At 32.2% G+C, this 21,954-nt stretch overlaps 4 protein-coding genes across 4 annotated transcripts; all 4 read left to right on the top strand.

Annotated features, from left to right (window-relative positions):
• The first annotated feature begins 1,572 nt into the window (after positions 1-1,572).
• On the top strand, positions 1,573-4,536 carry LOC143905051 (cytochrome P450 6A1-like). Its single transcript, XM_077420167.1, has 6 exons — positions 1,573-1,763; positions 1,985-2,359; positions 2,599-3,124; positions 3,437-3,658; positions 3,780-4,031; positions 4,128-4,536. Exons 2-6 carry the CDS (start codon positions 2,027-2,029, stop codon positions 4,292-4,294), a joined length of 1,500 nt encoding a protein of 499 aa, XP_077276293.1. The 5' UTR covers positions 1,573-1,763; positions 1,985-2,026; the 3' UTR covers positions 4,295-4,536.
• A 1,634-nt stretch (positions 4,537-6,170) lies between these two features.
• LOC143905048 (cytochrome P450 6B1-like) lies at positions 6,171-10,254 on the top strand. Its single transcript, XM_077420164.1, has 6 exons — positions 6,171-6,330; positions 6,546-6,914; positions 8,421-8,949; positions 9,199-9,420; positions 9,593-9,844; positions 9,932-10,254. Exons 2-6 carry the CDS (start codon positions 6,582-6,584, stop codon positions 10,102-10,104), a joined length of 1,509 nt encoding a protein of 502 aa, XP_077276290.1. The 5' UTR covers positions 6,171-6,330; positions 6,546-6,581; the 3' UTR covers positions 10,105-10,254.
• Positions 10,255-11,361: 1,107 nt separating this feature from the next.
• On the top strand, positions 11,362-16,569 carry LOC143905032 (cytochrome P450 6A1-like). The gene is made up of 7 exons (XM_077420127.1): positions 11,362-11,424; positions 11,803-11,925; positions 13,972-14,335; positions 14,566-15,091; positions 15,351-15,575; positions 15,745-15,996; positions 16,105-16,569. Exons 3-7 carry the CDS (start codon positions 14,003-14,005, stop codon positions 16,278-16,280), a joined length of 1,512 nt encoding a protein of 503 aa, XP_077276253.1. The 5' UTR covers positions 11,362-11,424; positions 11,803-11,925; positions 13,972-14,002; the 3' UTR covers positions 16,281-16,569.
• Positions 16,570-18,137: 1,568 nt separating this feature from the next.
• LOC143905009 (cytochrome P450 6a2-like) lies at positions 18,138-21,312 on the top strand. The gene is made up of 6 exons (XM_077420084.1): positions 18,138-18,298; positions 18,572-18,947; positions 19,146-19,671; positions 19,936-20,157; positions 20,314-20,565; positions 20,664-21,312. The coding sequence occupies exons 2-6, from the start codon at positions 18,612-18,614 to the stop codon at positions 20,831-20,833; spliced, it is 1,506 nt and encodes a 501-aa protein (XP_077276210.1). The 5' UTR covers positions 18,138-18,298; positions 18,572-18,611; the 3' UTR covers positions 20,834-21,312.
• The last annotated feature ends 642 nt before the right edge of the window (positions 21,313-21,954 follow it).

A 21,954-nucleotide genomic window follows, 5' to 3' on the forward strand; every position in this document is an offset into this window, starting at 1 on the left:
GTGCAATTTGTTTTCAATTGGCCAGTTGGGTCGAAAATAAAACGACTTATTTTGAAAAATATTTTTTATCAAAGATTTCTCCGTATGCGCTCATAGAGAACTATCCACTTTCGAAAAGGTCGCGAATATTTAAAACTATTATATAATTAAAAAAGATATTAAACAAGACGCACGGCGCAAATTCTTTAAAGATTTACATATATATACTTTTATAATTTTCGTATAATGAAACTAATAAAAACATATGAGATATGCCTTCAGAAGCGTTAAGCAAGTTTTTACAAGTTATAGAATTTTACTTTGAGCCAAATTTATTTCATTACACACAGAAGACAGGAAGTGTTAAAAATCAAGACTTATATTTTTGTATTAAGCAAGAATCTATAATCATTTTATAAGAATTTTAATTTCTTTCTTGATTAAACTACATAAATATCTTCATCCAAACAAGTTTTCTTTGTTCAACACAATTTATATCTCATTTCAAGATTCTTGCTTATATACAAGAATATAAGTCTTGAATTAACACTTCTTTTTTTTGTGCAATTTTATCTCAAAAACCGAGTTGTCGCAACACCTCTTCTCTTTGAAGCCAAAGAGATGGCGACCGTTGAGAGTGAAGCTGTCGCCTCGCCTGTTTTGACATCATACTTTAAAAAAATCCAGATTTAATTATAATAGGGATAAAAAGGTGAGAATACAAGAAAGCTATTTCACAAGTTTTCAAACGATGAGACATGTTATAAGAATAATTTTATAAACCACAATATATATGTCAAATAAAATTAACTTTTAGTTATTTTACGCCGACTTTTTCTATAGCTATATATATTTTTATAATAACTGTCGTTTGAACATAATATACCTTTAAAAATAATAACTTAATTACATATAAATTATTATGTAATTAATTTAAAAAAAATTAAATTATTTATAGTATTGAAGAAATGTGTGTGTGTGTGTGTGTGTGTGTGTGTGTGTGTGTGTGTGTGTGTGTGTGTGTGTGTGTGTGTGTGTGTGTGTGTGTGTGTGTGTGTGTGTGTGTGTGTGTGTGTGTGTGTGTGTGTGTGTGTGTGTGTGTGTGTGTGTGTGTGTGTGTGTGTGTGACGTTTCAGATATGACATATAGTTTAATATCTTCACCACATGTACGCATATTCCTTTTCTGGCCTTAAAATTTCGTTGTCGATTATTAGCAATGCGTTTGAAACTCTTTTATTATCGGAAAAACAATAGCTACGATTTCTTCCTTTTCTTCGCTTCTTCAACAAGATCTTGTAATTCCTTTTACATTATCGCCGAATTGCTAATTGTACAGCTGAGAGAATCGATCATCATTAGGAAAATTATTTCACGATATATTCGCAATTAAATTAAACAGACGGCCAAAAGCTCAGAGGCGAAATTCGCATGTTAACTTACATATGTAACGTGATCTTTTATCTAATCGACCTTTTCAAATATCGCTAGAGTCATGGCAACAAGGCATTTGGAGTGACGGAGGGAGATAGTTAAATCCATAAATCTTGAATATATATCGCTCTTACAATTTATCATGAATAACGTACTTCCCCAGTTTTCTTGTACTGGAGCGTCCGCACTTATAATTTCGTACGATCTAGACGGCGACGGATGGTCAAATTATCTCAAGTTACATCGTTGCATTCTAGTACGTGTTCACTTACGGACCGACGCTGACGCGAGCTAACGCACGACGCAATATATATACGGATGCATTTACTTTGCATCGCCATTTGGATTCAGGTATGTCACGTCTGTCGTTTTTATTAACATTGAATTCCAGAAAAAAAGAGGGAAGAAGAACCAAATTCTGAAATTTTATCCGTACGTATACGTATATTGAGAAAAGTCGGCTTTATCGCACGTTCATTAATCATTATCAGCGAAACCATCTATCGGAGTTGCTGCGAAGCTAGATGCTATATTAATATTCATCAAATGTAACGTTGTTTTCTTTCTTTTAGTAAAGATCATTTGTGAAAATTGATCTACGAGACTGTTGGACAATGGAATTTTTCGAAATTTTGTGCGGCATCGCCGTCGTAATTTTTGCACTTTATTATTTCCTCATGTCAAATTATGACTTTTGGAAGTCACGTGGCGTTCGTGGTCCACGACCGATACCTGTATTTGGTAATCTTAAAAACGTTACGTTTAGTAAAATATCTGTGGGCTATTATTTGGCAGAATTATATAACGAGTACAAAGATGAAGCAGTGTTAGGGATATTCGCTGGAAAGATGCCAATTCTTATTGTAAAGGATTTGGATTTAATTAAAGATGTCCTTATCAAAGATTTCTCTACATTCGCTAACAGAGGAATACCCGTTTCCAACAAGGTGAGAATATTTTAAGTTATTATATTTAAATATATCCAAAGAATATATTAACAAAACACACATGTCGCATTTGTTTTAAAAAGATTCACGTATTTATATAATAATCTACTTTTATAATTTTCATATAATAAGGTTTATTAAAAAATGCGAGCTGTATCTCCAAAAATTTTATACAAGTTTTTGTAAGTTAGTAGATCTTAATTTTAAGTTACTCGATTACAATTCTAACTTTATCACAGGCTGATCCGCTGTCGCAACATCTTTTCTCTTTGGAGCCGAAGAGATGGCGACCGTTGAGAACGAGACTGTCGCCTGTTTTTACATCCGGTAAACTAAAGGAGATGTTCTCCTTAATATCCAAATGCGCTGACCACCTTGTCCAATACATGGAAAAAGTAGCGAGCAGAAATGAACCTGTAGAATGCCGCGAATTGACGGCCAAATATACGACCGACGTTATCGGTACCTGTGCCTTCGGCATCGAGATGAACGCTTTGTCGGACGAAGACAGTGAATTTCGAAAAATGGGAAGAAAAATATTCGAACCGACTTGGACAAATATATTGCAAATAAGACTGAGACTAATGTTTCCCCGGCTTTACGAATTGTCCGCGTATGTTCTACCGCAAACGGAAGTCACCAAATTCTTCACGCGCGTTGTCGTGGAGACCATGGACTACAGAGAAACGAATAATATTACTAGAAACGATTTCGTTGATATGTTACGTGAATTAAAGAAACATCCTGATAAATTGGACGATATTGGTATGTATGTTTATACATATATTAATTCTTTCTGTCATAAGACTATGTCTCACATGAAACTATACCAGTTTGTACGTGTCATTATACAATTATTTCAGATTAATTTTATAAATCACAATCAATTGAAGTTAACTTTTACTTTAATGACGATTAGTTTCTTATTATTATTGTATTTTGACGATAGTTTGTGTATCAATAACATTACATAACTTTAAAAATAATGAATTGATAAGTGACTAACTAATCTAATTGAAAATTATATCTAATTAAATTATTTATATTAATAAAAGAATTTTTTTTATTTTATTTTAGATTTGACAGATAGTTTAATAGCTGCTCAAGCGTTCGTATTTTTTATTGCTGGCTTTAAAACTTCGTCGACGACTATTAGTCATGCACTCTACGAGTTAGCGTTAAATCAAAAGATACAAGAGAATTTACGTGAAGAAATTGAGGAGGTCTATATAAAATATAACGGAGATTTAACGTATGAAAATATTAAAAAAATGAATTATTTAGATAAAGTTTTCAAAGGTATGTCGTTTGAAAAATAATATTTGCCGATATTCTAATATGATCCCACTGCTAGTAAACTTCTATCTAATTGTAGTTTTTCAATATTCCCATAATTTGACACTATTCTTAATGCGTGCAGAAACATTACGAAAATATCCGCCAGCGACATTACTTAGGAGAGAATCTACGTCAAGTTATACTTTCGATGGTATCAATGTTAGTATACCGAAAAGTCAAAAAATATGGATTCCTGTTTACGGGATTCATCGAGATCCGAATATTTATCCAAAGCCAGATATCTTCGATCCAGAAAGATTTAATGAGGAAGCTGTGCAAAGCAGGCACCCGATGGCTTATCTACCTTTCGGTAACGGGCCAAGAAATTGCATTGGTATAGTGAAATGATTTAAAATATCCTTAATTTTTCAATTAAAAGTATTTTTGAACGTTGGTCAGATTTACATTATAATCATTTTTGTATTTTTAGGCACTCGTTTCGCTCTTTATCAAAGTAAAATTGGGCTTATACATATACTACGAAGTTACAAAGTTGAGACTTGCGAGAAAACTCCAATACCCTACGTACACAATCCTAAAGCATTGATATTATCACCAAAAGACGGATTGCATTTGAAAATAATTAAAATTAATTGACCTTGAATTTTTCAAGTTTTTCTCCAACTCTCCACCGAAAGCGTAATAAAAAGTGAAGGAAATCTAATAATTAGAACAATGATAGGAATCATTGTACCTGTTATAATACTTGCTTATTGATTATTTTTGTAACATCTTATATCAAGTATAGTATTATAGATTTCATAGTTCTTTCAGCAAAAAATTTTTATCAGAGTCACCTACTGAAAATATTATAAGAGCGATAAAAAGTGAAATAAAAGTTATTAAAAAATTACTGAATATATATTTCAAAATTAATAATAATTTTCCTTATAAAATGAAATATAATACTGTGAAATAAAGAAAAAATTAAATTATACTAAAAATTATACTAAAAATTTAAAGTAACAACAAAATTTCTTTTATGTTAAATATCATGAAATTTACTGGAATTAACTGAAAAAACTGAATTTCTACTGAATCATTTATGAAATAACAATGAATTGTGATCAATTGAGAGAGAATTTCTGTAAAATTTTATTATATTTTTAGTAAAATATTTCCATCAGTTTTCTTTCGCGATCAAAAATATCTTTTAGTCGCAAAATAGTTTTAATTGAGAATCTTAAGGTGGATAATTTGTATGCCGTTTTTAGAAACTCGTTTCGCTGTTTTTCAGAGTAAAGTTGAGCTTGTAAGGTTACTACAAAATTACAAAATCAAAACTTGCGCGAGAACTCCAATACTCTACGTAAACGATCCTAAAGCATTGCTATTAGTTCCAAAAGACAGACTGCACTTGAAAATAGTTAAAATTAATTGAACTTAATTTAAGCTTTTCTTTGAGTCTCCATAGAGAGCATGCGTAATAAAATGTGGAAGAAAAATTATCAATTAAAACAGTGATAGGAGTCATTGTATCGGCTGCTATAATCCTTATTAATTTTTTTGATATAGTTGTGCTCTAACATTTTATATTAAGTAATTAACAATTTATAGATAGCTTAATTTTAAGTTTATGCAGTTATTATTAAAATATGTATAACATATATCTTAATAATACATGATCTCTTTAAATTGTTTTCTTCTTTTATTTTTGACGTAAATATGTTACTTACATTACATATTAAAAGTATCATTAGATAGCTTAATTTTAAGTTTATGCTGTGATTATTAAGATATGATATTATATCTTAATAATCTTTTTAAATAACTTTTTTTTATTTATGAGTTAAACATACCATTTACATTACATATATATTGAAAATGTAAATGTCAAAAGTATTGCAGATCAAATATCAAACAATTACATTTAAAACATTTTTATAATTTATACATTTTTTATCAATAAAATAAATCCATATAAATATGCATCACGATATATGAAATCGTTGGACTATGAATAATCGGAAATAAGAAAGCCAAAATATAGACTAGAATGCAAAAATGTTGCAAAATGTGTTTTTTTTTTAATATTCTAACTTACTTTTTTTAGTTTATATTTTATAAAATTTTTTTACATAATTTTTTAATTAGCATGAATATGTATAAGAAAATATATATAATGGTTTGAATAAAAAATATTGTTTTTCTTACAATTTTTATTTAATTTGACATTGAATTTATTATTTGGCTTGGAACTCTTATAGAATTATGAGAATTATGTTTTAATTTAATTTTCTCTTTTGTTTTATTTTTATTTCTGTGCATAAATATTATTTGCTTTATCATATGTTTGTTGCATACTATTTTGTTTGCGTTTGTTATTTACTATTTTCAATAGTAGCATATTGAATGGAATAGTTTTACATGTAACATAGCAACGAATGTTATCTAATTTTTTAAATTTCTAATTAGCTAGCTATTTATACGCATATACTTAACGTAACTTACAAAAGGCAACAGCATAGCGAATTTTGATCAGTTCTTTCGTTGATAAAATGAAAGCGATACTTATAATAAAACTGTTTTTTCGGATACAAAAATAATTTATTTTTTTATGTGAATATAAAAATAGTCGAGAGAGTATTATAACATGTATTAATATTTGGACAGTTGTTTCTCACTCTCCTTAAGTAAGTTATAAACCCGATGACATCATACCTTTATTATTTGAAGCTCACGCGTATTCTTTATGCGCCTTATTACATTTGAAGCATTTAATATAACATTATTATACGTTATTAAGCATACATTTTGTTTGAATCTTATCAACTTTATAACTTTTCAAGATAGAAATTTATTTAATTAATAGGTCATATTTTTTGCTTTCTTTATTACTTCAATAAAGATTATTCCTGATAATCGATCGACGTTCGGGTGGACAATGGAATCCTTCGAAATTTTGTGCGGCATCGCCACCGTAATTTTCGCTCTTTATTACTATTTTACGTCAACTTTCGACTTTTGGAAATCACGCGGCGTTCCTGGTCCACGACCGATACCAGGATTCGGCACATTGAAGAACCTTGTACTTGGAAAGGTGTCCCGGACCAATTATGTGACGAAACTGTACAACGACTACAAAGATGAACCATTGGTTGGGATATTCGCTGGGAGAACACCCATCCTTGTCGTGAAACATCCAGATTTAATTAAGGATATTTTTATCAAAGATTTCTCCATATTCGCCGATAGAGGGTACGCCTCTCATGACAGGGTGCGCATACTTTAAGTCATTTTATTAAAAAATCTAAACAAAGTGCTTTTTGTGAAAATTTTGATACATCATTATTTTGAATGATGAAAATCGTGAGATTTGTTTCAAGAAGTCTTAACCCCTTGCGTGAAAAAAAAATTTTGCTCTGTATCAATTGCTCAGTTTCAGAAAATCGAAAAATTCTGCAATAAGAATTTTAAATACTTTTTTATTAAATTTAATTTGGGTAGACTTCCGAAAACGGCCCCCTCCGATTTCGATGAAACTTTGTGAAAAGCTTCGTTTTGGGTTAAAATGAAAGCCCTTAAAAGGAATTTTGGCGACTCCTATGATAAAGCCATTTTTTTAGATAAAATGATAAAAAATATAGGAAAATCTTCGTAATTCTACAGGATGTTATAAATTGAATATATACTGTTTGTATTTAATGATTTAATGTTTTTATTATATACTTACAGCAGAATACATAAATAATAGCTTTGTAATATATTACACTTTCCACGCGAACCGAGGTTCACGCACACCCCCCCCGTGCTTTCGGGGGAGGTGCGGTAGTACCAAAATAGTTCACGCATGTACTTTGTAAGGCACACTATGTGTCTAGTTTAAAAGATGTGGAGCTCCCCGCAGGGGGGCGGAACCTACTGCCCCCACGCATACACTTTTCACGCGAAACGAGATGTCACATGGGTTCGTGGCGCGCTTTACAAGCTTGTTTATATATATACATACTAGCTTCTGACCTTGATTATTTAAATACAAACAGTATATATTCAATTTATAACATCCTGTAGAATTATGAAGATTTTCCTATATTTTTTATCATTTTATCTAAAAAAATGGTTTTATCATAGGAGTCGCCAAAATTCCTTTTAAGGGCTTTGCATTTTGACCCAAAACAAAGCTTTTCACAAAGTTTCATCGAAATCGGAGGGGGGCCGTTTTCGGAAGTTTATCCCAAATAATTATTACATTTTGTTCTAAATTTTAGTAACATATGATGTTGTTTGAAGTATTTGCTTTGATGAAGTCCAGATTTCTTTTTACAAGATAGGAAACAATTTTCTTTTGCATGGATGCCAAAAATGCAAATTTGTAAAATATTTAACGACACGATAACGAGACAAAACGAAATATTGATATAATGTAAATATGATTCATAATAAGCATTAGAAATACTTTTAACTTAAAAAATACAGTGTAAAGTATGTAAGAACTTTATGTCAAATCTAGCTTGACGCTTTCTTTATGGAAGAAACTGTAGCTGCAAAAAAGCACACAAAACTACACCAATTACTTTAACTTTTATTATAGTTTTATGTACTTTTTCGCAACTACAGTAGTCCTTCTGTAATATTTTTCCGTAAGGATGGAGCTGTTGGAACGAAATATTATATCGAGTCTCGACGTTGGGGTCTCGAGGCGGGTTAAGCGAGTTTTTGTAATCTGGTGGAATTTAATTTTGAGCTAAATGTACTCAAATGCATTTTTCTTGTTGTTATGCAGGCCGATCCGCTGTCGCAACATCTTTTCGCTTTGGATCCGAAAAGATGGCGAACATTAAGGGCGAAGTTGACGCCTGTTTTTACATCCCGTAAACTAAAGGAGATGTTCGTGTTAATATCAGAGTGCTCTGACCACCTTGTCCAATACGTGGAAAAATTAGTGAACAAAAATGAGCCTATAGAATGTGTCGAGATGACGGCCAAATACACGACCGACGTCATCGGTAGCTGCACCTTAGGCATCAATATGAATGCCATGTCGAACGAGAACAGCGAATTTCGCAGGATAGGAAGAGATGCGGTCCAGCCGCCCTTCTGGGATCGCGTACGATTCAGCATCAAGGAATACTTGCCGTGGCTCTTCGATGTCCTCTACGGCTACATCTTGCCGCGATCGGAGATCACTAAGTTTTATATGCGCGTTGTCCTTGAGACCATGGACTACAGAGAAACGAATAATATCACTAGAAATGATTTCATTGATATGCTGCGCGAATTGAAGAAACATTCGGATAAAATAGACGATATCGGTAAATATTATCTGTTTCATTTTTTGCTGTTTATTGTTTGAAAATTTTATTAGACGGAGAGATATACTAGAGTTTATGCATTCAAAGTATAATTCTGTAATTACAGCAAGGCGAAATGTTAAATTTTATATTAGAAGCGACGTCCACACAATTGGTCATGTCTCAATTTTTATATACAGAACAGTTAAATTATTCGCAATTCTTAACATTCGAGATAGGAAATTGAAAGATAATTCGTATTTTTTTTAGATTTGACCGACAGTTTGATAGTTTCTCAAGCACTCGTGTTTTTCGTTGCTGGTTATGAAACTTCATCGATGGCGATGACTAACGCGTTTTACGAGCTGGCTTTAAATCAGAAAATACAGGACAGGTTGCGTGACGAAATTGATCAGGGATATATAAAACATGCTGGCAATTTAACATATGCAAACATCAAGGAAATGAATTATTTGGATAAAGTATTCAAAGGTATGTCGTTCGAAAAGAAAAATTACGTAATGGAAGGACCATCGTGACTACATCGATCTTTGCAGCGGCATTATATGATAATAATTTTATTGCTGATAAAACTATATAAATTGTAGTTCTTTATTGCGTATAAATGCATTTAAACAGATAGATTGAACTATTTTTAATATAGAAGTCTTACGAAAGTATCCAGTTGGGCTTTTCTATGCGAGAAAAACGATGTCAAGTTATACTTTCAATGGTACCAAAGTTAGTATACCAAAAGACCAAATAATATGGATTCCTTTGCACGCTATGCATCGTGATCCGAATATTTATCCAGAACCGGATGTCTTCGATCCAGAAAGATTTAATGAGGAAGCTGTGAGAAGCAGGCATCCGATGGTTTATCTACCCTTCGGTGAAGGACCAAGAAATTGCATTGGTACAGTAGTGAAATTAATTTGAATGTCACCCTTTACTTCTCTTTTAATTGTGATCTGATTTACACGACGATCGATTTTTATTTCAGGTTCCCGTTTCGCTGTGTATCAGACTAAACTTGGACTCATAAAGGTATTACGAAACTACAAAGTCGAGCCTTGTGAGAAGACGCAAGTACCGTATGCAGTCAATGACAAGAAATTGATATTAGCACCACAGGATGGAATATATTTAAGAATAATTAAAATTAATCGAGATTAATTTAAGCTTTTTTTAACTCTTTCTCTCTCTCTCTCTCTCTCTCTCTCTCTCTCTCTCTCTCTCTCTTCTGTAAAACATACGTATATAAAAAATGGTGAAGGAAATCTCTGTCAAGAAATGTAATAATAAAAGTCACTTTTCCCACTGCAATATAGTACTTATTTTACTGACATCGTATAGTAACTTCTTATCGCGACATCAGTCAGACAGTAATTAAGTCGGTTAAATTTAATTGTAATATATTATATAATAATTAGCAAAAGGACTTGTACTTATTGTCGCGTGCCATAATTTTTAATGTTCAGTTTTTAGATTCGGGGTAGTTTGGGCATTACTGTCTAACTAATAATATTTGTGAGTTTCTACACGCTTGAAAAGGATCAAAATCTGCGGTCGAAACGTAGCGTATTGTGAACAATAAAATTTGCCAGTTGGGTCGAACACAATCCTTATTCACTGGCGATTCAAGTTCTCCATTCTTGATATTATATAATCTCTTTAACTCCTCTTTTCCGTATTTGTTATGAAAGCATTCTATATTACATATCAAAAATAAAATATGCAAAGTATATAAAAAGTGTGTGTGGGCATGTCAAGTTTATTTTTACTATTTTTTTACACTTCTCAAAACTTTCTTGTAGTAGCAGTTTATAGTTTAGAAATAGCATTTTTTTTTGGACATCAGTTATAAGATGTATTGATTAAGAAGTATTGCCTTTGTGCACAATTTTTATTTTTTAATTTATTATCAGAATTATTATTTTTGATTGTTATAATATTTTGATAATGTAATTTTTACTACGTATTTGTCTCTGTTTCTATATGTTTTTTACTCCCTATATTTTGCGCTTTTTGATTTTTCTTACACAAATTTAAAAATGTATTGATTCAAGCTACAGAGCGATTTTTTGGAAAAATGGTTAAAATAAAATTTTTGAGTTTTTATATAAAAAAAGTTTTTATATATATAATATAATTTATTTTGACCATTTTTTTCCAAAAAATCGTTTTGTATAATAGCAGCTAGCTTGAAGGCGATGCTGCTGATTACGAATATCATAGTTATATAAAGTGAAATTTTCTTATTATTTTGGCCGTAATACAGATTTTACGATTCTAGTTATAAATGACTTCTGTCGACCCTTAATATGCATGTGTAAAGCTCAAGATTTTATCTAATCGAGATTTTTTTGTGTATCACTTATTACAGAGTCACGGCGTTAAGTGACGAAAGGAGATGATATCGTTTGCACGAATCATCATATTTGTTTTATATACGTTCTCTTCGCTTATAATTTGGCACGACTTGGACGGCAACAGGTTAGTATTAACTCCGGTGACATTTTCGCGAACGCTAGTACAAGCTATAAAGATATAAGAATAAAGTGCGCAATTAAGCGAGCTGAAAATGCGATATGGGAATAGAAAGAGAAAGCTGTCTTTTCGCGATAGGAATAGAAAGAAAAAGCTGCAGTATGGGCCTCTTCTGTCTTTGACATACTGCAGCGTTCTTTTTCTATGCCTATATCGCGGCCTTTTACGTGCTAGCATATATGACTCGCGCACTCTAGTCTTATATCTTTATAGTACAAGCACACTGATAACGTGGCGTTATCATGACAATTCACATTCAAGATCGCGCGCTGTATATTCAAGTCGCGTTTATATCTTGTTCTAACATCGAATCGACAATTTCAGAAAAAAAGAAGAAAAGAAACAAATTCTGTAATTTCATCCTCGCATATATGCAAAGATAAGTCATTTTGTGACACGTCCGCCCATCATCGTCGAACGAAGAAGCCGGAAATTGGAGTCGGAAAAGTAAGTAGAATGGAACGATCTATCGACCATCCGGCGCGATATTTTTTCCTTCCTGAAACGTCGAAATGACGAGTAAAACAATATCGATTACATTAATGAACAATTATTATTCACTTCATCTCTCAAGTATTACATCATGCGTTACAAGTCGAACGTTCGAACAATTACTCTGCACTGTGCGCTTTTTTAACGGCGAGCCTCTCGATTTCTGAACAGCGGCTCAGTTTTACACTGCGTCGTTCGTGTATTATGTGTCTAATTATTTTTTTTCTGCGTCGTACACTCGAATAATCGTCAGTCAAAACAACATTAACGTGTCTTGTGCGTTTGCTTTTATCCTTACTTTTTGGTACTTGTTATTAAACAATGAAGTGCACCACTGCCCAGGTGGCACATATTAGTTTCATATATACGTTTTTTGAACGTATACATAGTTTCATAACCGTAAAGAACCATTAAGAAACGTTTGAAGAAAAATGTTTTTGAAACCATGATTTAAAAAACATATTTTTTTTACGTTCCTACATTTAACAAAAATACCTATTTGTTAAATGTTTTCTTTCAAAATTATTATATAATTTGCTTTATCTATATATATAATAGCTTTAATAGCCTTTTTTGAAACATTTAAATTTATATTGCACTAATTATTGCACAAAATAAATCATTTTATCCATGCACATATATCCACTTATTTACTTAAATTAATGTTGTTCTACCGGTCTTAATCTATTTGTCATCGGACAAATCTGAGCTTAGAAAACTTCCAACAGTTGCAAAATAAACATTCTGCTGAACGTGGCCAATTGAAAGAACATTTATACGTGTGTTCCGTTTTGAAGAACTTTCTAAACTGGTGCACATCAGTAATGCAATTGAGTTAGAGTGAGACAAATATATTTTGTTTCACTTTAACTTATTGCACGAATGTGCACCAGTTCAGGAATTTCTTCGAAAAAGAATAGACGTCATAAATGGTAAATGCATAAAGCTTCTAGAACATTTTCACGCATGTCTCAAAGACGTCATAAACACGTTCAAAAGACGTGAAAAGTAGGAATTTTAAATGTCTTTATCATTAAAACAAAAAGTTTCTATAATAGTTCTTTAAACGTTATTTTATCAGAAAAGAAACGTTCCAGCGAACGTTTTTCGAATAGACATTTCTACTCATGGAGAAACGTTTCTAAAATTCGGTTATAAAACGTTTCGGAAAAACGCTTATAAAACATTTCTGAAACGTGTATGTGCTACCTGGGTAGAGGTCGATGACCTCTCGCGTGCTTAGATTTAAAATAAAATGAGAACAATCTCTTGTTTCTTTCGTTTTTCTACTCTGCAGCATCATCTTAAGAAACATCAAGATCGTTGGTTGGCGCTAAGCGAAAAACTTTCTCGATTCAAGTAACAATTAAAGAGAAGTTACATAATAATCTGCGCGTGACGGAGATCGCGGGGTTATTGCTGATCGCGCGTTGATTCTTATTTGTCTTATTAAAGTCTTATTTGTTTAACCGACGATAAATTCTACGCCTTACGTTTGAAGATGATTTTTATTTCACGATACTCGCGTATTTAAACGCACTGCATTATATAAAATAATTAGCCATATTACTTTTTTATTTTAGTTATTGTTTACCTTGATGCAAGATGCCGCCCTTATGGGCATTAATTTGCTCAGCGACCTTGCCGAACAAACATATCAAGAATTTACGATCCAAATTTCCATTTCACATGTGCATTAATATCATAAATGACAGAATTGATACAACACTTAAGCGTTTTTCTAAATCAATATTATTTAAAAAATAACATTTATCTTATCTTATATTATAATAACTTATAACATACATTATGATATGTTATAAGAGTGATTTTTCGGTTTATTTTCCAGACTTGAAACATTTTGATATCGATAAAATTCCATCAAATCTCGCTTAAACACGCATTTTATCAAAGATACATTTTGTTTGAATTTTACCGAATCTTGTCATTTCTCGAGATGGAGGTTTATACAATAGAATGTTATTTCTCTTTTCTTTCAAGTCAAGATCACTCGTAATCGACTGGCCGGACAATGGAACTCTACGGAATTCTATGTGGAATTGTCGCACTAATTCTCGCTCTTTATTATTACCTTACGTCGAACTTCGACTTTTGGAAATCACGCGGCGTCCGTGGTCCACGACCTATACCACTATTCGGAAATTTTAAAGATGTTACATTTTCGAAGATATCCGCGTACAATTATTTGACGAAAATGTACCACGAGTACAAAGACGAACGATTGTTTGGGATATTCGCTGGAACGACACCTGTTCTTATTGTAAAAGATCTTGATTTAATTAAGAATGTCCTTATCAAAGATTTCTCCATATTTGCTCATAGAGGACTACCCACTTTCGAAAAGGTGAGAATACTTAAAGCTATATATTATATAAGTATATTCAAAAAAGATATAAACAGGAGACACACACGGCGCATCTTCTTTAAGGATTCACATATATTTCTCTAATTTTCGTATAATGAGACTTATTAAAAAATATGAGATCTGCGTCCAAAAAGCCTTAAGCAAGTGTTTGTAAATAGAATTTTATTTTGTGTCAAATTTATTCGATTACAATTTTATCTTCGTCATAGGCCGAGCCGCTGTCGCAACATCTCTTCTCTTTGGAGCCGAAGAGGTGGCGACCGTTGAGAATGAATCTGTCACCCGTTTTTACATCCGGTAAACTAAAGGAGATGTTCTCCTTAATGTCAGAATGTGCTGACCACCTTGTCCAATACATGGAGAAAGTAACGAGCGAAGATGAGCCTGTAGAATGCCGCGAGTTGGCAGCCAAATACACGACCGACGTTATCGGGAGCTGTGTCTTCGGCATCGAGATGAACGCGTTATCGAACGAGGACAGTGAATTTCGCAAGATGGGAAGAAAAGCAATGACTATGGACTGGAAACATATGTTACGAACAAGAATCAAGGAATATTTTCCGCGGTTTTACGAAATTCTCGGTAACATTCTACCGCACACCGATATCGTCAAATTCTTTACACGCGTTATCGTGGAGACCATGGATTACAGAGAAACCAATAATATCAATAGGAACGATTTCATTGATATGTTGCGTGAATTAAAGAAGCATCCAGATAAATTGGGCGATATTAGTAAGTACTGACTATTTTTATGTATTGCATTTTTTTAATAAAAAAATTTTTTGATAAAAACTTATACGAATTTGTATTTAAATTAATTTAAAAATTACAAGATGCTTAATTTTTGTTTTTATTATCAATTATTATGATTAAAATTATTAAATTACGGTTGTATTAAACATAATCAATTTATTATATATAAATTGTAAAATTATTAAGCAGTTCGATAAAAACTTGAATTCTTTATGGTAAAGAAAAAATGATGTTTCAGATTTAACAGATAATTTAATAGCTTCTCAAGCGTTCGTATTTTTCATTGCTGGCTTTGAAACTTCGTCGACGACTATTAGTCACGCACTTTATGAGTTAGCGTTAAATCAAAACATACAAGACAAGCTCCGTGAAGAAATTGACGAGGTCTATACAAAGCATAGCGGAGATTTATTAATACGGGACAATATCAAAGAGATGGATTATTTAGATAAAGTTTTCAAAGGTACGTTGTTCGAGGAGGATATCAAGTAAGAACGAAATACACTATCGTCTTTTTTTCGGGCGATATTATAATATGATCTCATTACTGATAAACTTCAATCTAATTATTGTAATTCTTTAATGTACATAAATGTATTTTCGTAATTTAACACTATTCTTAATGCATGTAGAAACCTTACGAAAATATCCACCAGCGCCGTTTCTTATGAGACAATCGACGTCAAGTTATACTTTCGACGGTGTGAACATTAGTATACCGAAGGACCAAAAGGTATGGATTCCTACATACGCGATTCAGCGAGATCCGAGTATTTATCCGAAACCAGATGTCTTCGATCCAGAAAGATTTAATGAGGAAGCTGTACGAAGCAGGCACCCGATGGCTCATCTACCTTTCGGCGACGGACCGAGGAATTGCATCGGTACAGTGAAATAAATTCAAGCATCGCTTTTTATTTCTCTTTCCAATGAGGAGTATGTTTAATTGAAAATCTTGATGTGACTGATATGGCTTGCCGTTTTATTTTTAGGTTCTCGTTTCGCTATTTATCAGAATAAAATTGGGCTTATAAAAATCCTGCGAAACTACAAAGTCGAGACTTGCGAGAAAACTTCAATACCCTACATAAGCGAACCTAAAGCTTTTTTTGTATTAACTCCAAAAAACGGAATACATTTGAAAATAATCAAAATTAATAGAAATTAATTTAAACTTTTTTGGACTTTTCTGAAGGATATATATAAAAATGGTGAAGGGGAAGTCTTCGTCAAATAATATAATAATAACAGTTACTATTCCGACTAAAGTATAATACTTGTTAATTTTACTGATATTATATCGTAACTACTCATCAGGACACTGATCTGGATCAGTTAGTAATTAAGTTTTAGGTCGTTTTAATTCGTATATACTGTTACATAAATAAATTACTAATATGTAATTATTTTAAACTCCTTTGTTGCGTATTTGTTATGTAAGTATTCTATTACATATCTCTCAAAAACAAAATATATAAAATAAATATAAAAAATATTTGCACATATCAAATGTTTGCACAAATCAGATGCCAAATATTTTTACAGTTCTTTTATATAATACTTAAGAACTTACACATATTAGTTCATAGTAGAATTCATACGCCCAGAGAAATAATATTTCTTCTAATTATAAATTGTATTAATTAAGATAGTCTTCGTATAATTTTAATTATAATTATATATTTGTGTTTGATTTGCATTTGATGTAATATATTCAAAAATTTTCACGTAATTATATATGATACAATATAGCTTGATACCCGTGCTTCGCTACGGTATGTATATGTATAACTACTTTAAATAAAAAACCAAGTTAATATCTCAACGGGCCTAAGAAATATTGAAGAGAATCCGTGAAAACACATTTCATCCCTTTTCACTCCCTTAGGGTCGAATTTCTAAAAATCCCTTCTCACTAGGTACTTACGTCATAGAAGAAATATGCTCCCCGAATTTCATGTTTATAGGTTTAGGAGTTTGGGGTGTTGATGAGTCAGTCAGGACATTTGTTTTTATATATACAGATAGATAAAACTTTCAGGAATTTTAATTATGTTCTATACATATCGTACATTAGTATTGACTGAAAGATATCGTTTATCGTATTATTTTTACTTAATTTGACGTTGATTTATTATTTCGCTTGGTTCTCATAAAATTGTCTTTTATTTTCTGCCTTTTATTTGCCTTTATTTACTCTTCATGCGTGTACATACAGGGTGTTTAAAAAAAAAGTGTCCTATATTTTGAGAGCAGGTAATACTCACGAAATAAAAAGAAAATGTCCAATAAACATAAGTCTCTCTCCTAAATTAAATGCCTGTTATATTCACCAATTTTTAACATACACTATACGTGTTCCCATTTATTTTCACACATTTTAAACAAAGAAAATACAAATTCCTACACTCTGTTCGTACGTCGTCGATATCTGATAATGACTAACCTTACTGACCTGCAAAAATAACACGACTAATATAAAAAGAGGGCAATGCTTATCATTTAAAGATTTTAGTGTATTCAATAATCAACACACCCAATAATCGATGACGTACAAACATTGTAGCAATGTGTACTTTTTTATTTAAAATGTGTATGACAATAATGAATGGAAACCACATAGAACACCTCCTGTATTATTATAGTATACAATAAAGATTGATCATTGATCCATATCTCAACAGATATTTGATTTAGGACCCATGTTTACTGGACATGTTCTTCTTATTTTGACGAGCTAGTACTACCTGCTCTCAAAATATGGGACACTTTTTTAAACACCCTGTATATGTATACATTATTTGCGTGTATATATATATATATATATATGAATATATTATTTGCCTAGTCATACGTTTTGCTGTACGATCTTTATAGGAGTGTAAAAGTTTATCAGCACATGGAAAATAATAGTTCTTTAAGCAAACATTGGGTATTACGTAGTTTTTTTTTTTTTAATATTAATTAGAGCTATATATTTGCTACACAAATATTAGCATAGAATATAAAAGTCGATAGCGTAGCTTATTTCGAGCAGTGGCAGTTTTTTCGCTAAAATAGCAATGATATTTATAACACTTTCCTCGAATCTGAAAATAATTTGTCTGTTGATTCAATCGCCATATAAAACAATCTAGGATTGTTCCGCGTATTGATATTTGTGTGGATAGTTCCTTCTCACTTTACGTAAGTTGCAATCTTTGAAACACTAAAAACGATATAAATTGCAAAAATAAAATTTCAGACAAATGTTTCTATTCGTATTCTCTATTGTTTACTTTACAATATCATATCTTCAGTCCGAAATTTACTCGTGCTTTTTACATTTGAAATATTAGATCAGTAACATCGCCTTTACATTGGGCGTTGATTTTATTGAAAAACCGCTTGAATTTTATCGAAATTTATAATATTTTAAAAATCTTAGTTAATAAAACATGATTTTCTCCTCCCTCTCAGCAAGGATCATTCATTATAATCGATCGACGATTGCGGGATAATGGAAAACTTCCAAATCCTATGCGGTATTGCCGCCGTAATTCTCGCTTTGTATTATTTCTTAACGTCGAACTTCGACTTTTGGAAATCACGCGGCGTCCGTGGTCCACGACCTATACCACTATTCGGAAATTTTAAAGATGTCATGCTTAGAAAAGTAACCTTGAATGGTTATTTAATAAAATTGTACAATGATTACAAAGACGAGTCATTGATTGGGATATTCCAGGAGAAGACACCCATCCTTATCGTAAAGGATCCAGATTTAATTAAGGATATCCTCATCAAAGATTTCCCGGCGTTCGCCCACAGAGCACAATTCACTATTCACGAAAAGGTGTGAATATTTTAAGCTGTTTTATACGAAATCTAAATATGCGCTTTTGCGAAAATTTCGACATCGATATCTTCATACATTTTAATTGATAAAACTCATTAAAAATTACTAGACTTGTTTTAAAGGTTTTCTCTAAAAAAAAGTTTATGTAAATTTGGAAATTTACCCAATTACAATTTCGTCTTTGCCATATTGCAGACCGAGCCGCTGTCGCAACATCTTTTCAATCTGGAACCGAAGAGATGGCGACCGTTAAGAGCGAAGCTGTCGCCTACCTTTACATCTCGTAAATTGAAGGAGATGTTCTCGTTGATATCAGTTTGCGCCGACCATCTTGTGGATTATATGGAAAAATTGGCGAGCAAAAACGAGCCCATAGAGTGCTACGAGCTGATGGCCAAGTACACGACCGACGTCATCGGCAGCTGCGCCTTCGGCATCGAGATAAATGCTTTGTCGAACGACGACAGCGATTTTCGCAGAATAGGAAGAAACGTGTTTTGTCCATCGTGGGTGGATTTCCTGCGATTCAAAATCAAAGATTATTTACCGTTGTTGTATGATGGCCTCGGCTACATCTTGCCGGATATGGAGGTCACAGACTTCTTCATGCGTCTCGTCGTCGACAATATGAACTACAGAGAAAAGAATAATGTTGTTAAGAAGGACTTCATTGACACGCTACGCGAGTTAAAGAAACATTCTGATAAAGTGGGAGATTTCGGTAAGTAATGTCTGCTGTCGTTGTTATACTTTGCAACTTTGCTGTCGCACGAAGAATTTTTAGACGGACAACTACATATGAGTCCGCGCGCATTTAAAATATATATGTTCTCCATTCTATGAATCTCAATATAAAGCGAGGAGTTAAATCTCATAACAACAACTGTATTTAGTCATATGTCAATTATTTAATAATTTAATTAATTGCATTTTCCGATGGAAAATTACATTATTTGTAATAAATAGAAGATAACTTGCATCTCAGATTTCACCGACAGTTTGATAGCTTCTCAAGCATTTGTGTTTTTCGCTGCTGGTTTTGAAACCTCATCGACGGTTATGACTAACGCGCTTTACGAGCTAGCTTTAAATCAGAAACTACAGGACAGACTGCGTGAAGAAATTGATCAGGAATACACGAAACACGGTGGGAATTTAACGTACGAAAACATTAAGAAAATGGAGTACTTGAATAGGGTATTCAAAGGTACGTTGCCCGAAAATTCGTGTTTCGAGAGATTGAATAAAAGGAAAATATGAGAAACATAATGACTATAATATATAATCGTATCGCTGATAAAAGTAATTTGTTCATTAATTCGTATAAATGCATTTTTATTTACTTGTCATTATTTTACTGCAGAAACTTTACGAAAATACCCACCTTTGTCGTTCTTAACGAGAAAATCGACGTCGAGTTATACTTTCAACGACATCGAAGTCAGTATACCGAAGGAGCAAAAGATATGGATTCCCCTTTTCGCGCTTCAACGTGATCCGCGTTTTTATCCAGAGCCAGATGTTTTCGATCCGGAAAGATTTAGTGAAAAAGCTGTGCAAAGTAGACACCCGATGGCTTATATACCTTTCGGCGACGGGCCAAGGAATTGTATTGGTACGATGAAATAAGTGTCACTTTTCTTTTTTTTTTTGTTCCATTTTCAACCGAAAAATTTTTATTCGAGAATCTTGATTACTGTTTCTTATTTTCAGGTTCTCGCTTCGCTATTTATCTAACTAAACTTGGACTCATGAAAATACTACGAAATTACAAAGTCGAGGCTTGCGAGAAAACGGAAATACCTTATGTTCTCAATGAAATATTTACATTATCACCGAAAAATGGAGTTTACTTAAAAATAATTAAACTCAATCGAGAGTAAGTTAAGCTGTTCTTTAATTTTTCTAAAAAACATGCATAAAAAAACAGAGAAGAGAATCTCTGACAAATTGTATAATAAGAATAAGAGTTACGGTTCGCAATATAATATTTATTAACTCAATTGATATCATTGTATAATAACAGTGGCGATCGGGGCGCAGAAAGTTATAGCATTATGTGCCATGGCACATAAAAAATACTTAAGCAGTAAGCAAATCAGCCAATCACAGTCAAGAACTTAAAGCATAACGTAAGCGATAGCAAATCCAAACTATTGATTTTCTTACTGCTAACGTTTTACTACTTAAGTTTTTCTATATACCAAGTAGGGTGTATAGCTCTTATACGTTTAATTGACGGCAAAAATATAGGTCCAATGTACAAAATATCGGTTTTTAGAAATGTTTTTTATGAAATTAAAATGTTAAAATGTCCACTTGATAAACGTTTATTTAAAAAACGTTATTTTTTTTATCTAGGCTTTTTTAACTGTTTCTTTACATATCATGTGCACGTATAGCCGCTCTCTCAAGGCGGTTACCCCATCCTAGTACACCGCGCCCGTGTTGCTTGACTTCGATGATCCAGTGGACAGTAACGATCTTCTGACCCTAATGCTTTCCTTATTAATTGTACTTGTTTATAACAGGTACATCTTTAAAGTGTTCAATAATCTTGTAATGATATCTTCTCGATAGCTATAACACTGCATGAAATAGTTATCATAAAACTATAATCACACGCAACTACATTTACTTATGCAATTCACCACTTCAATCATAAAGTTGCGAAACAAACATATTGTAGTTAATTTTGTGGTTTTTATTTTATTATTACTTATGCGCGCATTCAAATGCGTAATTAATGCAAATTGAGCATTCAATTTATAAATGACAGATTTTATAAAATATTTAAATGAGTAGCTTCTGTAGTTAGTATTATAAAACATTGTATTTAAGTTTTTAAGTTTTAAATAAATGAAATTTTATATAAATGACATGTCAAATATCATGTCAAAAATAAAAATATTCTCTAAATAAGAATGTTCTTTTCTTCTGTGATAGCTGTACTGGAATGTGCTCACAGCAATGCTTAAAAGCTGGGCACGAAGAAAAATTCCTA

Source organism: Temnothorax americanus, unplaced genomic scaffold (genome assembly GCF_048541705.1).
Source record: "Temnothorax americanus isolate GAGA-0224 unplaced genomic scaffold, ASM4854170v1 Scaffold6, whole genome shotgun sequence".
NCBI lineage: Eukaryota > Metazoa > Arthropoda > Insecta > Hymenoptera > Formicidae > Temnothorax > Temnothorax americanus.

Excerpts from the sequence above, each read along its gene's own strand:
- LOC143905032 (XM_077420127.1), top strand. The coding sequence starts at position 14,003 with ATGGAACTCTACGGAATTCTATGTGGAATTGTCGCACTAATTCTCGCT. Across the intron at positions 14,336-14,565 it reads GACTACCCACTTTCGAAAAG|GCCGAGCCGCTGTCGCAACA; the intron begins GTGAGAATACTT and ends TCTTCGTCATAG. Across the intron at positions 15,576-15,744 it reads TTTAGATAAAGTTTTCAAAG|AAACCTTACGAAAATATCCA; the intron begins GTACGTTGTTCG and ends TAATGCATGTAG.
- LOC143905009 (XM_077420084.1), top strand. The coding sequence starts at position 18,612 with ATGGAAAACTTCCAAATCCTATGCGGTATTGCCGCCGTAATTCTCGCT. Across the intron at positions 18,948-19,145 it reads AATTCACTATTCACGAAAAG|ACCGAGCCGCTGTCGCAACA; the intron begins GTGTGAATATTT and ends GCCATATTGCAG. Across the intron at positions 19,672-19,935 it reads TGATAAAGTGGGAGATTTCG|ATTTCACCGACAGTTTGATA; the intron begins GTAAGTAATGTC and ends CTTGCATCTCAG.
- LOC143905048 (XM_077420164.1), top strand. The coding sequence starts at position 6,582 with ATGGAATCCTTCGAAATTTTGTGCGGCATCGCCACCGTAATTTTCGCT. Across the intron at positions 8,950-9,198 it reads GGATAAAATAGACGATATCG|ATTTGACCGACAGTTTGATA; the intron begins GTAAATATTATC and ends TATTTTTTTTAG. Across the intron at positions 9,845-9,931 it reads AGGACCAAGAAATTGCATTG|GTTCCCGTTTCGCTGTGTAT; the intron begins GTACAGTAGTGA and ends TTTTTATTTCAG.
- LOC143905051 (XM_077420167.1), top strand. The coding sequence starts at position 2,027 with ATGGAATTTTTCGAAATTTTGTGCGGCATCGCCGTCGTAATTTTTGCA. Across the intron at positions 2,360-2,598 it reads GAATACCCGTTTCCAACAAG|GCTGATCCGCTGTCGCAACA; the intron begins GTGAGAATATTT and ends ACTTTATCACAG. Across the intron at positions 4,032-4,127 it reads CGGGCCAAGAAATTGCATTG|GCACTCGTTTCGCTCTTTAT; the intron begins GTATAGTGAAAT and ends TTGTATTTTTAG.